The sequence below is a fragment of the Anoplophora glabripennis genome, unplaced genomic scaffold, assembly GCF_000390285.2.
Source record: "Anoplophora glabripennis isolate ALB-LARVAE unplaced genomic scaffold, Agla_2.0 scaffold97, whole genome shotgun sequence".
Taxonomy (NCBI): domain Eukaryota; kingdom Metazoa; phylum Arthropoda; class Insecta; order Coleoptera; family Cerambycidae; genus Anoplophora; species Anoplophora glabripennis.
Window position 1 is genome coordinate 578827 of NW_019416215.1, and position 16178 is coordinate 595004.

Here is a 16178-nt window from a genome sequence, read left to right on the forward strand (position 1 = left end):
GATTTCTACTACCTTCAATAGTATATGCTCGAAGGGATGAACGTAAATATTATTTGCATTGTTTCCATCAATTGTTTTTTGCAAAAGGAAATATTATATAATATAAATATTATATAATCCGACATTAAAGTTTGCCCAAGTATTTTAGTTATCTCCTGTATATTTGGAATTTCTTCCAAATATCTTAGGAGCATTTTTATATTTGTAAAACTATAGTTACCTAATTTACAATACTAATTTTGGCAATTTTTCAATTTCAAACACTTTGTAAGTAAATTGCCACCAGAACGAAGAAGTGTAAGGGGGAAACAATTTTCAGGTAACCACTCTATCTAAATAGAAGAAATTTATGAATTCATATAAGCAATTAATAAAACGTGCTATAATATAGTTAATGTTTTAAGTAACAAACGTAATATACACATTCATCATATTTCTGACATTCGGAAGTCCCTTGGCTATTCACACTTCAAAACTGAAAGTAAAATTTAAACATGATTGTATAAGTATATTAATTTAATAGTCGACATCGTATTTTTGCAAAAGTTTTGCAGGTAAACTGTGAAAACCAGTCTATTGAAAAATGTTCCGGCTGAAAATTAGTATTCTGAAAATATCCAGTTGTTAAAGCAAGCTGATGCAGTTTTATCACGACAGTAACCCAATGTTCATAAATTCCCTTCCGTAGAGACAGATTGCTTCTATTCGTAGAGGGTCTATATAAAAGTTAGTATATCTACACACAGGGCGAGTCAGAAATAATGGGTCAAAAATATTATGTTTGAGCTCATCAGGGTGTTCAAAGTTAAAATTTTATTCTGAAATTTCTCAATAATTGAGAAAGTTTTGATAGCATGACTCTCAAAATTGGTAGTGTTGGGTTTTTTTGGTGTGAGAATTACGAATTTGAAGCTTAGTTTGACGTTGCTCCTAGAGGGCGCTAGTTTCACCGTATTATTTAGGTAAATCAAAACATATTTTTTTATCTCTTGAGCGATGCTTAAAAAAGTTAAAAATCTAAAAAAATGTTTAGTTCTACAAAAAAAAATGTACTGTCGTTTAGGTCGCCCAACTTTATCGGTTTCTGAGTTATTTGCATTTAAAAGTTTCAATGTATTTTGTGATGATTTTTTATTCTCAAAAGATTGAAACTTTTAAATGCAAATAACTTAGAAACCGATAAAGTTAGGCGACCTAAACAAGAGTATATTTTTTATGTATAATTGAACGTTGTTTTAGATTTTTTACTTTTTTAAGCATCGCTCAAGAGATAAAAAAATATGTTTTGATTTACCTAAATAATACGGTGAAACTACCGCCCTTTAAGAGCAACATCAAAATAAGCTTCAGATTCGTTTTCTCACCAAAAAAACCTTGAAAACCCTGTGTTTCTTAAAACAGCGACATTTGTATAAGGCATGATAAGCTCGAACATAATATTTTGGTGTCTAGTATCTCCAGCTTTTTGGACAGAAATTAAAATAAATATTTAAAAAAAAATCTTATTTAGTCGTTTTCCGTAATATTAGTTTTCTGCGTCTTGTCTGTGGGGATATATGTGCTTTGTTATTGAAAATCATCGTTTGACTTTACTTGATATGGATTTTTGGAAAAATTGAATGAATAGTTGAAATTGCCTTAATACCATACAGTAAAAATTATTAGATCTAATAATAAAATATATGTTTTTTAAAAACCTATTATGTCCTGGAATATGATTAATACTAACAGTGACTGTGTTTTATCTGCAGAAAACTGATAAAGCCGTCTACACACGCTGCGGTAAATTCGTCAGGTTCGTATGGATCGGCCCCACCCACGTAGAATGCCATGCCCATAATCAAACTACGATTGGTTACTGGCAGTTCCTAGCTTTGTAGTTAACATAATACTGGAAATCGGATTATGCTGCACCGATTTAAGTAAAAAAAACGTATTTTTTAAATTGTCTATCTTTTTAAAGACGTTGCATAAGTTGAAGTTTCCATGAAATTTCTCTTTGTTACCTTGATTTAGCGTTTTCAGACTACGAATATTTCACTCGACTCCAGGGTTATAAAAATGCGTGCAACATTGTTTTTAGAATAGGAATGATTACTATCATTATTAACGATTCCAATCTTCAACTTTTCGAACAGTATATTATTTCCATATAGATATCTGAATTATATCTACTGGTAAGTTTATCTTCGAGATATTTTGAATGTTTTGTTTGAAGTTAAACCGAGGATAAAACTGTGATTACTTGAACGAATAAGAAAATAGTTTAGTCACTTTTACTTAATAGTTACTACGACGTTTACAGTATAAATACACAAGACAATTATCAATATTATCAAATACTGTTCAAGAAGTAATTTTGCCATCTATAATAGAGGATCATTGAAGAAAGGTTCTTATGAATCAACGCAATTTTCAAGCCAAAAGGGTGTTCAAATTTTTGGAAAATGTAACATTCGCGCAAATATCTCTAATGTAGACTGGTTAAACTTTGACTATAGACTAGATTAATGTAATTTTGTCAGCAAATACCCCAGAATTTAACACCACTGAATATTTTGAAATTTAAAGATGGTTTTTTATATTTTATTCGGGAAACGAACGATTTTGACGTACTTTTTTAATCTAACATCAGTTGAAAAAATCAACAGTAAGAGCTAAATTATTCGCTTCACAAGAACTAATTTTAAATATAGTGCCAAAAGAATCATTGTCATAAAATTTTCTAATTTTTTAGAGTATTTCTATAAAAAAAATCATTATCAATGATTTTTGTTGAGTTTGACTACCACATTCTATTTAAGTATCAAAAATAGGATTTCCAAAAAAAAATTATGCAAATTTTTTCTGTAGTTCCCTTCAAAATTATGAAATTATAAATATCCCCAACTCAACAAATGGCGACAATATTTTACCACTTACCCGTAATATCCTGAAGGGGCTCTGAGAAATGAGACATATCCCAGGATCATTCGGAGACTTCTCCATGTTACTCGACCCTTTCCTCTCTGTAGCGGACAACATATTCTGAAGTTCGCTGCAGCTACCGGAGGCACTTTGGAGCCCAATTTTGTTCTTGATGGAACGCAGCGATGACAGCCACCATGTCTAAAAGCATTTTTAAATACTTAATTCGCTATTAATGTTATCTACCTTTATATTGCTTCGGTGTGCGGACGATAACATTGAGTAAATATTTATGATGGTATTCATAATATTCTGCTAAATACCTTGATAGACAAAGTCACCTCATAGGTATATATATTTTTTATGCTTTTTTATCATCAAGCGAAATTTGGCTTGCGCCCACCAATTAATTTAATATAACAAGGTATCCGAATTAAACCGCAACCTTGTTCTCGTTAAAACAAGAGAAAGTTTCTATGCACAGTGTCTCAAACTCGATAGTATGGGGCTACTGTGAGGATACAAAAAATTTAAAGAAAATTTGAGACACGTGGTGTTAAATGAGATAAGGTAAGCTCCATTTTCAATCGAAAGTATTATTTGACGTCATCAATTATATTTTTTCCAGAAACATACCCAATTTTTTTTTCCTGTTAAAAAGAAATGAAGATGCATTTTCTGTTCGGAAAAATCAAATAATTGACCGAAGGGTAAGAAACAATGTTAATACAGTTAAACTGTTACAGTATTTCGAACAAAATCCACGAAATTCTATACGGCAGGCTAGCCAGGAATTGAATTTGGATAAATCAGCCGTTCAACGAATTTTAAAGACCAATGGGTATCATGACTACAAAATTCACAATTTGGAGTATTTGTCACATTGAAAACAGACTTAATTTTATAGATCAAATTGTAGTAAATGTAGAAACTGTTGATCAGAACCTTTTTCTGAACATTCTTTGGACGGACGAAAGTCGGTTTGTCAGTAATGGTTTGCCAAATAGGCTCAACGAACACTACTGGTCCATTGAAAATCACCACATTGTAAATCTAGTCCAAAACCAAGGCCATTTTGGAGAAAACGTATGGTGCAGCATCATCGGTAGACATTTTATTGGGCCTTATTTTTATGAACATTGAACAGCGTGAATTACCTAAATTTCCTACAAGAACTTCCTGTACTTCTGGAGAACGTGGCTTTGCAGCTAAGGAGAAATCTATAGTTTCAGCATGACGGGGCTCCACCCCATAAGGCCAGGATTGTGCAGCAATATTTAGATAACACTTCCCCAGAAAAATGGATTGGGCTTAATAGACCTATTCAGTGTCCCGGAAAGTCACCAGATCTAACACTCCTCGATTTTTTTATGGGAGTTTTAAAAAATAAGGTTTACAAAACACCTCCGCGAGATCATCATTTGAAAGAGACAATCCAAACACTTGTAATGAGTTAAACAGAGAAATGTTAATAAACGCAGCCCACAAAGAAGTCAGGCGAAGATTGGGTATGTGTTTTGAAATAAGAGGCCATATAAAGAATAGATTGTAATACGTATGTAGTATGAAAGCGTTTGCCTCATTTTTTGAATTTAGTTATTGTTATCATCACCTTTTGTTTTAACTGTGTTAATGAATTATCGAGTTTAATCCTTTTATTTCTCTTAGTGACATTTATGCACTTTAAAAAGCGAACATTCAATTATTTTCCAACGACTACTTGATCCTTCCACCGCTTTTAGGTGGTCTTATAACTTTTAAACGGGAAATAATACAGAAAAATTTCTCTAATAAAAGTTTATTAGAAAAACGAGAGCTTCTTAAAAAATTTGGGTATGCTTCTGGAAAAAATATAATTGATGACGTCATTAGTCCTTTCTGTCAAATCTAGGGTTTCTGATTTCTCGGCCTACTTTTTTCTCGGGGCTCGAGAATTCTCGACTAGGAATTCCCGGGAATTCTCGAGAAATTTCTAAAACTTAAAAAGTCATAATTTTGGTATTGCAATGCGAAATATAAACATGCTATTATACTTAACAATCATCATTAACATTTATTATTTATTCAGTATTTTTATTAATTACTTATGTTTCTACTTCTACTAACAAAACTAAATTAAACTTTGAGTTTCTTCTTAAAAACCTTTAACTTGTTTTTTTATTAAACACTTTCAATATACTTATGTTTATTTCAATGTTTTTGAATCGTAGTTTTCTTCCAATAATAATTATTAATAATCATTAATCATGCAGTCTTTTAATTAAATAAATAGTAAATAAGGAATTTAACCGAAGAAATCTTAAAAAAAACAAGCTTTAATTTAAAGATACAGAAGCGTTCTTCCTATTAATTTATCACTTCAACATTAGGTATCTGCTTATAATAAAATTTCTACACAGACTTATAACTAGGTACAGGGTGATTCACTATATTTTGACCCCCCCTTNAATCATCAAAGTAAACTAAAGCCTTAAAAACTTAAAATAAATAAATCATGAGCTGGTAGAGAAACCACTTTAACCGCTCAGTTATTTGTCGAGAAACGAATTGAACGCATGAACGAAACGAACTCCAGTTAAGAATTTAAGACGTGCGTGATTTTTAAATTTCTCGATTTCTCGACACTTTTTTCTCGTCTCGAGTAAGGCCAGATTTCCCGGGAATTCTCGCTTCGAGAAGTCTTGACCAGAAACCCTAGTCAAATCCCAAAGATAATACTTTCGATTGAAAATGGAGCTTACCTCATCCCATTTAACACTACGTACCCTAAACTTTATTTAAATAAATTTTTTGTATCATAGTAGGCCCATACTATCGAGTTTAAGACACCCAGTACAAGGGTACGTAAATGTTTTTCTAATAAGGTACAAACTTGGTCATGTTTCAGTTTCAATTTAATTATGGAACATGTTTTAAAGTTACTACCTTATTATTTTATTTTGTATTTTTCATACCGCGAATTGGAATATATAAAAAAATGTAGGTAAACCTCTGCGCCATAATAGTAAATTCACAATGTGAGGTAAATGCACACATCACTATAAAACACTACCCACATTAGCTGTATACATTTCAAAAACTTCTCCACTTTCGTTTTCAAAACAATGGATTTTTTAAATAAAATTATCAAACGTAACAGATTATAATATCTTCAACTTACTTTATATCACTTTAGTCATATTCTACAAATAGTTTAAAATACACTTATTTTAATTTACAAGTTCTGTTAGATACTGTTTATTCNTGTAATACATATGTAGTATGAAAGCGTTTGCTTCATTTTTTGAATTTAGTTATTGTTATCATCACCTTTTGTTTTAACTGTGTTAAAGAATTATCGAGTTTAATCCTTTTATTTCTCTTAATGACATTTATGCACTTTAAAAAGCGAACACTCAATTATTTTCCAAGGACTACTGGATCCTTCCACCGCTTTTAGGTGGTATTTCTATTGAGACTGTTTTGGACGATATAAGATAATACTTTCGATTGAAAATGGAGCTTACCTCATCCCATTTAACACTACGTGTCCCAAATTTTATTTAAATAAATTTTTTGTATCATAGTAGGCCCATACTATCGAGTACACCCAGTACAAGGGTACGTAAATGTTTTTCTAATAAGGTACAAACTTAACAGATTATAATATCTTCAACTTACTTTATATCACTTTAGTCACATTCTACAAATAGTTTAAAATACACTTGTTTCAGTTTACAAGTTCTGTTAGGTACTGTTTATTCTTGTAACTGTTCGTATGTCACTGGAAAAGTCGGTTAAAACAAGCTAATGGTGCCATCATTTATGTCGAAAATTATAGTTTCTTCAGTTGCCCCCCTGCCAGTTATAAATAGTGATAAGAAACTTTATGCAATAATAGAAGTAGTGTCGCAGTTACAACACATTTCATGCTTTTATATCTAAAATAACTAGATCAATATACATATTCTTATTACGTGACAACAATTAAATTTATATCAGAGCAACAAACTTTAATTGCATGCTGCATGAGAGTAAGTGATTAACAGCACATGTAAAAAAATTCCGGAGAAAGATAGAACTTCCAAATTGTTGCAAGTCTGCCTCATAAACTTGTCTTCAATATTAATTATAATTAAAAATTTTAATTAATTAAGTAAATAAAACAATCACGAAGTCTTTCACAACAAAAAAAATATGGTAGTATTCAATTGCAGTAGTTAAATGAATAATATCTCAAACGATGGATAGATAATAGATGTCTTATTGTTTGGCCACCATATTCTGCAAATTTGAATCCACTTGATTTTTGGGGCTTACTTATTCGTCTGGAATTTATTATTTGATATTCTTGTTTCTAAAGACTGAAAACTCAATATAATTTGGATATGAATATGAAATTTTTAAATTAATTATATAAAGAATAACTTATAACCATAAGAATTTTTATGATGGGTGGCTGAATTTTAGCCAGGTTCAGTAGTTATAATGTTTCATACACATAATTAGGAATAACTCTACATAAAAAAGTATGTATCTTTTTTATATTAAGGATGAAACACCTCCGATAAAAAGACTTAAGTGAACAACACTTTGTGTTTTCGTACATATAAGAACCTTCACTGTAAACAACGAAGGAAGGTATACACATCATATTAAGGCAAAATAATCAATTCCTGTTAAACAGTTTCTAGCATCCACACATCCTTAGTCATCATGTTTGACGGGGGTTAAGATTTACCATGATAAACTCACAATAACGTTTTATATCTCTCACGTTTCCTTCCCATGAACAAAGAATAAGTTCTATGAAAAAAATACGAAATAAAGAAACGCTGGCACATATACATATATACATATATAGTATAGACTTTTGTATAAATTTGTATCAGTTGTGGCGAATGCGCCGGGAATATCCAATCTGTTCTTTAATTCAATGATTGTCCAATCTCTACAAGGTGTTGCTTAGTCAAAATTAACACTAAAAGTTTAAATGAATGATGGATCAACTCTGACTTCTCACAAATAGGTAGAGCTTGGAAATGTTTATGAAAATTTAGATTATATGCAATTCATTCTTTTATGACTCAATATAAGAGAGTAAGTAATAAAAAAATCTGTACCAAATTTGATACTGATACTTCTGTAGATTTTAATGTGCCTAGAGTTAATACTAGGTCTTGTTCATTTGTTATCTGAGTAATATTTATCCATACTTATTATTATATTCAATTATATTGAATATAATTAGTCCTGCAAATAAATTATAGTGAAACACGAAATATTTATTACATATTTGGAAATTATAAAAACCTATAACCTTGTTTATTACAGAAATGTTACAGTATCTGTGAAATTTTACTCATTTTCCTTACTTTAGGATTGTCAACCCTTTTCCATTCCGATGTATTTCATGCATGATATTTTTTCTTGTTATTACGAATACATATATCATGTCTGTTACAATTTGTCACAGCGTCAAAAAATAAAACACATAAGTAACACAAAAAAAGAGTTTTGATAATTCACTATATAAGTTATAACAGAAATACTGCAGGTATCCAATTATTATAAAACTATACGAGGCGAGTAATTTTTTAAGTTTTCACATGGTAGAATTAATTAGAGAAAATATATCTTAAGTTTTACTTTATTGCTTTCTGTTTAATTCGTCTTAAATATATAATGTCAAGTACCTCGAAAATGGTTAGCCTTGTCCAGCAAGTTGCTAATATATTTTTATTTACCTACTGTAATTTTTGTTTCAGAAAATTGTCTTAAAATTAGATAGTCTAAATTAATATTTTCTGTAAAGATCACGTAAGGTACATATTATATTTAATGACATTTTTTTGCAAAATTGCGGTATATCATTTATCGAACAAAAAAATAAACAAATTAGATAGTTAAAAAAGATAAGTGCTTAATCTAATCGGTTTCATTAGTAACAAACAGATGGGGCAAATTATCATTAAATCACTAATTAAACATTACTATCATACCTGTCAACAGGCTTAGTGCAATATTTTGTAATGTTTTCATCTCTCATCGATTATTTTCAGAATGTAGTGGTACACGAATTATTAGTCTATTGACTCCCATGTATTCAACTACAACAGCATTTTATAAGATAAAAAATACCCAAACAGCACTGATTAGACAAAAAAAGGACACGGAAATATTATTAATAAAAATTAATAAGTTGTATATGTTCAATGTTCAATGTTCAATGTATTAAAACTACAATCTTTAGATACAATTGTATTCAATCGGAATAAAACTATGCACTGACATTTTACAGTGTTTTGTAAAGAAAATTTGGAACCACTTCCTCGACCTCTTTTGGAAGTGACTCTTTAAGAATCGATTAGACAGGTTAATATACAAAGACGAATACATATTTACATAATTTAATCAATATAATTTATTGAGAATTATTCTCAACTATTAATTTGCGATTTATTGTATATGGGACATGTGACATATATGTTGGCTGACATACGAAGACAATTATTTACTTTTACATATTACTGGCTTTCGCATGCATAATGGCCTGCTATTACTAGAATCTGTAAGACAAATATAACATGGCAATCCTTTATACATTTATCATTGCTTAGTCTATACATAGAAGTAAAACTTACCACAAGATTATCCTTGGCTTCTCTAGAACTTTCCACAGTTTCTTCTGGTATTATAATCTTCTCTACATCTTCAACTACAGGAAGCACTGTAATAATAGGTGTAGATGGTGCAACTCTCCGAGTATAGTCTCCATCAATTCTCCAGTTCCTCATCATCTGCATAAGGTGTAGTAGATTCGGCATTTTTTACTTTTTTCCAATTAAAATCTATAACATACATCTTTTATTGTCATGAAATAAGTAAAAACTTATACTAGTATGTGAGCAACCAGTTTATGTTCGTTCGGGACAGTTTTCAAACCAAAATAACTACTATTTTGTAAATGAAATGTTATTTTTTTTGTCGAACAGGTAATATACCTAATGTACAGTTTGTTATGGAAAGGCTACAATTAACTGTCTAGGGTATAATTACTTTTTCATCTATATTTACTTATGATATTGCTTTTATTTTAATAAACTGCTTTATATCAAGTATAAATTTTTTTTGCTTTATAGATATTTCTACGTTTATACTAAAATTTAAGAAAAATAAAGAATGGCAACAAACCTGGTATCTTAATTTAATTTTAAGAAGGTTTTTAGAATCGAATCTTTAAAAACACCTTAAATTAAGAAAGAATTTAATAATATATAACTACATCAGCTACCTACAGCTATTTACATTGCAAAAGTTATATAAAGGAATCCGAGAAGGAATCTAAGGAAAAATTATAACTAAGACTAGGTACTTTTTCTTAACTGGAATAATTTTTTTAAGTTGCTCAAATTTAACTTAAAATTTTATAATTTAAATTGAAATATTTAGAAATGAATTATTCACAAACTTTCTGTACTAATTACAGTTGTACAAAATATACCAAACTTTAATAAATTAATTCTAGGAGAGCGATATGACATATTTTCGAATATCTGGATACGCTATAAAGAAAATGTAACATTTTCAAACATTTGAGGAATATCAATATCATTGTGTAATAATTTAAACAAAAACAGAGGAATCCCAGCTGTTGCCAGTATTCCATATCAATGAACGGTACTCAAGTTTGGATGTTATGAATGCATTAAAAAATACATTGGTATTTGTAAAACCTTTGAATTAATCAACATGTTTATAAAACGTAAGTTTTTCATCAAAGGTAACCCCAAGGTCTTTAATATATTCGGGAGGATACACTGCAATATTATCTAATTTATATTCATATTAAAGAGGCTCCTTTTTCCGGTTACAGGAGAATATATTTATCCTTTCAATATTCATTTTTGAGAGGTTCATTTGTAATTTGATGCAGTCTAATACGGAATATTCAGGATACTAAATTTATCACTCGTAATATGTTGAATTTTGTTATAATGAATAAATAAACGTGTTAAAACTTTATAATTGCCCAAATGATATATTCTACAATTTTCCAACTTTTGACGAGATAGGTTACACAAAATGTCCTAAAGTTGTAGCAGGATGCAGATACAATAATTTTCTGTAAAAAATTTATCGACTTTTGAGGTAACTGTTGCAGAAATTATTATGTCTTGCCCTAAGGCAAGAGGTCGTTAGCCAGGTAAAACGAATATATTAATCAGAAAAAACCTCTGAATAATTATTAATGTGATTGATCTCCAACAATCCAAAGAACTAAAAGGGAAAGCTACAGAAAGAGAAATAGAATAATGAAAAAGGGAAAAGGAAACAAAAAGAGTTGATCTTGTGTAGTAGGGATGAAACGCTCGATATGACAGATGTGTATGAATTTGGATAGATTTAATAAAAACGAATACTAATGTTCTTATAGTTGTATGACCAAGATTAAATGGCAATTTAAACGTCTGTATAAAGGCCAGTATTAGTGAAGGAAGAAAGTCTTACGTTGACTGATCCTAAAAATACCTAAACAGAATGTTAAGGTTTTGATCAATATTGTATAGTTAACAACTCTATAACTATTAGTTATATTACAAAAAAATATATATTTTTTTTATTTATTTCTTATATTTATTAGTATTAGTAATGAAAAAATGGTTAAGTATCCTGGATATTACTTGACTATACTTTCAAACGGTTCATTACTTGTTTAAAGGATCTGATTTGTATGCAGGGTGTCCCAGAATATGTGGGCAATCTCTCAGATTTATACAGAACGTTAAAATAACATGATAAGTCCCTAAAAATTTTCCTTAGAAGGCCTATGGAGATACAGGCCCTTGAAAAACTATATTTTTTTAAATAATTTTTAAAATACTTTGTGTAATTTAATTATTTTTTAATGTGATGCACAACAGATAAGACTCCTTAAAAACTGACCCATGGAAATAATTTAACTTATTTGGTTTGCCAGGGACGGACTAGCTGTAGCACAGTAAAAAAACTATTTTTGTTTAATGTGATTTTTAGACATCCGTAAAGAGAAATAAACCGATTAAATTTGCATTATTTCCGTGCCTATCTAAAAAGTGCCACTTTTTTCCAAACAATAATTAAATTACACAAAGTATTTTAAAAGTTAGAAAAAAAAATCGATTTTCATAGGCGTCCCTCTAGGGAAATTTTTTATAGGAACTTCATGTTATTTTTAACGTCCCTTAGATAAATCCGAGAGATTGCCCATATATTATGGGGCACCCTGTATGTATTTATACTTGATGGTTGTACCTTCGAGTATTCGAAGTCGAAGTAAATAAGTAAATTCCTGGCTCATTTCGATTATACTTATTTTAACTTCAGTATTAGATATTGCCAAAAATGAAAATTATAAGGATATGTAATTATATGTAAGAATAATTATTATTCTTCCAAAAATTTTTAATTATTTAAAAATGTGTTATGTCAGTGTTAATACAAATAAATACAATATTTATTTAAGTAAAGGTATTAGCCTCAACATAGAAGTCTATGTTAAAATTATTAATAATTGCAGACTTCTAGAATAATTACAGACATGCCTATATTTACCTTATTCTACACCTTTCAAATATTAACATGATGATTGGAGTGAAAAGTGTATTACCAACGGAAGTTGTACATTAGGAAATGAATTTTCTCGGAACAGCGTATAAAATACATAGTTTACATTAGAAAAAATCAGACAGTATGAAGAGTATATTTTTTGATCAGAATTGCAGATTTCATAGCAAATTATTTTCTTTGTACGAAATAAATAAATTTACTTTCAAAAGATCAACTAGTAAGTTTAAACTTCTTTTTAATGTGGACAGTCATCATTTTCAGAAAGAAGCGAAATATTTATCCAGAAGTTTATGCTGATATTTTTAATAAATGGTTATATTAAATCTAATTTGTTAATTATAGACAAACCTATTGTAAACTGTTTCTTTTTTTAATTCAAACAAATCAAATGACTTGTATTGAATGTAACTGGTTTATCTTAATATAATTAGCATAAATGTAAACTGACTGGATTCAAAACAACCGATTGCTTTAATAGAAAGTAATTGTTTTTTCAGTGTACTCCCACATGAAACTTCACCATATACTTCATGCAGGTGATATATCGATTGCTTCCAAATAATTGCTTTAATTGAATAATTTGCCAAATATTGCACCACCAATCGCTATTTTGAACAAAGAGGGAAATATTTTACGCAGTAATAGGTAGAGTATTCATAGTAAACATTTATCTTTTAACTTATTCGGGTACACCACAGGAAAGATTTAAAAAGTTGTTACTTACGATCTGAATATATTCTAAACAAAAACAAAATTTATAATAGATTATTTATTCTTAAAATGTTGACATAATCTGACAAATAAAATTAAATAATATGCTTCGACTTTTTTTGTTGATTATGATAATGCCATCAAAACTAAAAATGTTATAGGTACAGGAAACATTTATCTTTTTTTCTTCTATAAAGCTGTTGGCACATGGTAATTTGGAACATTCTTTATATTTATCTCACTTTTTGCACTAAGTGCAACATCGCAAAGTTTCAAGGATGTTGCAAAATGTCATACGGCCATAGGGCCATACGGTCTCATTCTCGTATTAAGTTTATCGAGCCAAAAGTTTCACAAACAAATAATTTTGAACCTGTAGATATATCTAGAACTTTCTATTATAATTTAATTATTATATCTTTTGAATTTAATACTAACCAAACTAATAGATTGGTAGAAGTACCTAGAAGGAATTTAACCTTACTCTGGGTTTCGACAACAGGTAATTGCAATTATGCAGTAACATAATATTGAACTTTAATTAATATTGAGTTTCACGTAATCTATGTTCACTTTCAGCTAAACGCAGGTGCTATTCCACCTTCAAATATTACATTTTAATTAAGCTATAGTTAAAACTATATTTAATTAATTAATTTACGTACCTCCCAAATATCCAAACTAGCAAAATCACAACCACTAAACCCGCACGGTATAGGAATCGACCTCAACAGAGTATTTCACAAAGTGTATTGTACACATCCTCATGAAAAATGACGTCTACATCAACATATCCTTGTCCAGAGCAATCTTTATAATGCGATCGAACATCTGACGCGCGCTATCTCATTCAGAAATTTTAATCATGAAAAACGAGGATTGATTGGTTTTGTTGCCAATTTAATTACTATTGATATGTAAATTATTTATTTCCCTATCGCCGTTAGGGGTACTACAAGTACATGCACTGTCATCTTAAGTGGAAATTCTAAAATAATTCCTTCAGCTGACTGATAATAACGGTTGCGTTTATTCTATTAGCTAAGTGATAAAAGTAATAAACGTATCGGAAATATTTAATTCAAGCAGAAATAAAATATGAGTTCATGATGTTGCCGGCAATTACGTGACAGTTGCTTTTCCAAATAAATTGAAAGGACAGGTGAAAATAAATTTTTACGCATGTTTTGAGTTACGTATTAAGTCATCGATAGGATACTTTGGCTCTGAAGTTCAGGGTTGTCAAAAAATTCTTCACAAATTTGAATTTTATTGTAAAAACTGTTCTATTAATTACTTCACAAGCGTATTTGTTTTAAAGAGCATTTATTTTGTTTTTAAATAGTAATATTGTGGGAAACAATTACTCTGCGGACTAAAGCCCCGACATCATTGAATTACACTCGCAATATCTAGTAAATAGCTAAGATCGTTCATCATCTGTTGATGATATTTTCTTTTAGGTATGCAGAGCGCATCTTTAATTAGGGGTCTTTTTATGAGGAGTGTAAAGTCAACTTGTCTATTCCAATCATGTAAACAATGGTCAAGCATGTTCTAGTTAATCAACAATTGATCAAAACACATTGAATGCCAATTCCTTCCAAAAACACACATACGTTTCATAGTTTCATACAGGACCGGATTTCACATAATTTGGTATAATAGTATTCATTTCGTACGTATCATTTACGTCTTAATTTTGTTCCTATTTCAAGTTGTTTTGAATAAATTTAATATATCTAGCACTAGTTTAGCCGAAGAAGTAGCTGAATAAATCGAAAGAGTAAAAACATACTAAATTTTGTACAGAATTTTATATCTTCAATACTTTTATGACCACGGTATTGCTACGTGCAATTGTTTACTTCGTTGTAATATGTAAAATGAGCGTAATATGAATTACTTATATTAGATCAACGTCAGAGATCATTGACACAAATTAAACATAAATAAAATATAAAAATAGTAACATTTACTTTATTTTAATCTTGAATTTATTTTAAAGCTATTCAAATCTCAGATTGGCAAGTATTTTTATTTATTTTTTAATACAAGCATATCATAAAACAACAAAAATGAAACATATTTTTCCTCTTCCATTTTTCTCTCCGAGCTTTCGTTTTCGAGATACACGGTGTCAAAATTTTTTTTCAGATTTTTGCCAATATCTTGGGAACCGTTTGAACTACAGGACTGAGCTTTTGCATATACATTACCACTATTAATAACTACTTGCAGCAAATGTTAAATTTCGTTAAAATTGCTAATTATTATTACCTATCTTTTGAATCACAAAAGATTTTCGAAACGTTAGCAAAATGTTTGTTTTTCTTCATAAAAAGTCATTTTTCTTGAAAACGGTTGACTTTAGAGCAATGAACCAAGAGAACTCTTTTTGTGTAATATTCATTGGTGCTTCAGAATTTGCTGTCACATATCAATTTTTCCAGTGGCGTAAAAGTTAGGGTGGAAAAACCCTGACGATACCTTAAAATCTCCACCACTGGCAAGTTCAATGAATTCGAGAAAAGTGCGAAAAAGATAGCTATTAATAGTGGTAACGCGTGTACAAAAATTCAGTCCTGTAGTTCCTAAGATATTGGCAAAAAATTTTTAAAAAATTAAAATTTTGACACCGTGTATCTCGAAAACAAAAACCCGGAGAGAAAAATGGAAGAGGAAAAGTATATTTCTTTTTTCAAAAGGAATTTACAGTTTTCCGTTGCGACACTTATTTAGAAACACCCTGTATATCCGATTAGTGTTCTGGGGAACTTAAAGTAATCTGAGGAGAACTTAATTTAGTTGAAACGTTATTATAAGTAAGAATACGATTAATATTTTTTATTGGTCTAAAGATAAACTATATTAGATACCTACTATATAAAACTTAAAACTCTTGATGCCTACCTTATTCACCGGTGAAAAGTATTTATAGGTTCTAAATATTACGTCGATTTATAGGAATA

The 16178-nt window shown here is 29.7% G+C and overlaps 1 protein-coding gene across 1 annotated transcript in view; it reads right to left on the reverse strand.

Annotated features, from left to right (window-relative positions):
* The window catches only part of LOC108907316 (transient receptor potential cation channel subfamily A member 1), a 64819-nt gene extending 55106 nt beyond the window's left edge, over window positions 1-9713 (reverse strand). Inside the window, exons 1-2 of the mRNA XM_023457340.1 lie at window positions 9534-9713; window positions 2923-3108 (exon numbers count right to left, since the gene is read on the reverse strand). Coding sequence (XP_023313108.1) covers window positions 2923-3108; window positions 9534-9713 — 366 coding nt within the window. The remainder of the gene's footprint in view (window positions 1-2922; window positions 3109-9533) is intronic.
* Window positions 9714-16178: the final 6465 nt, after the last annotated feature.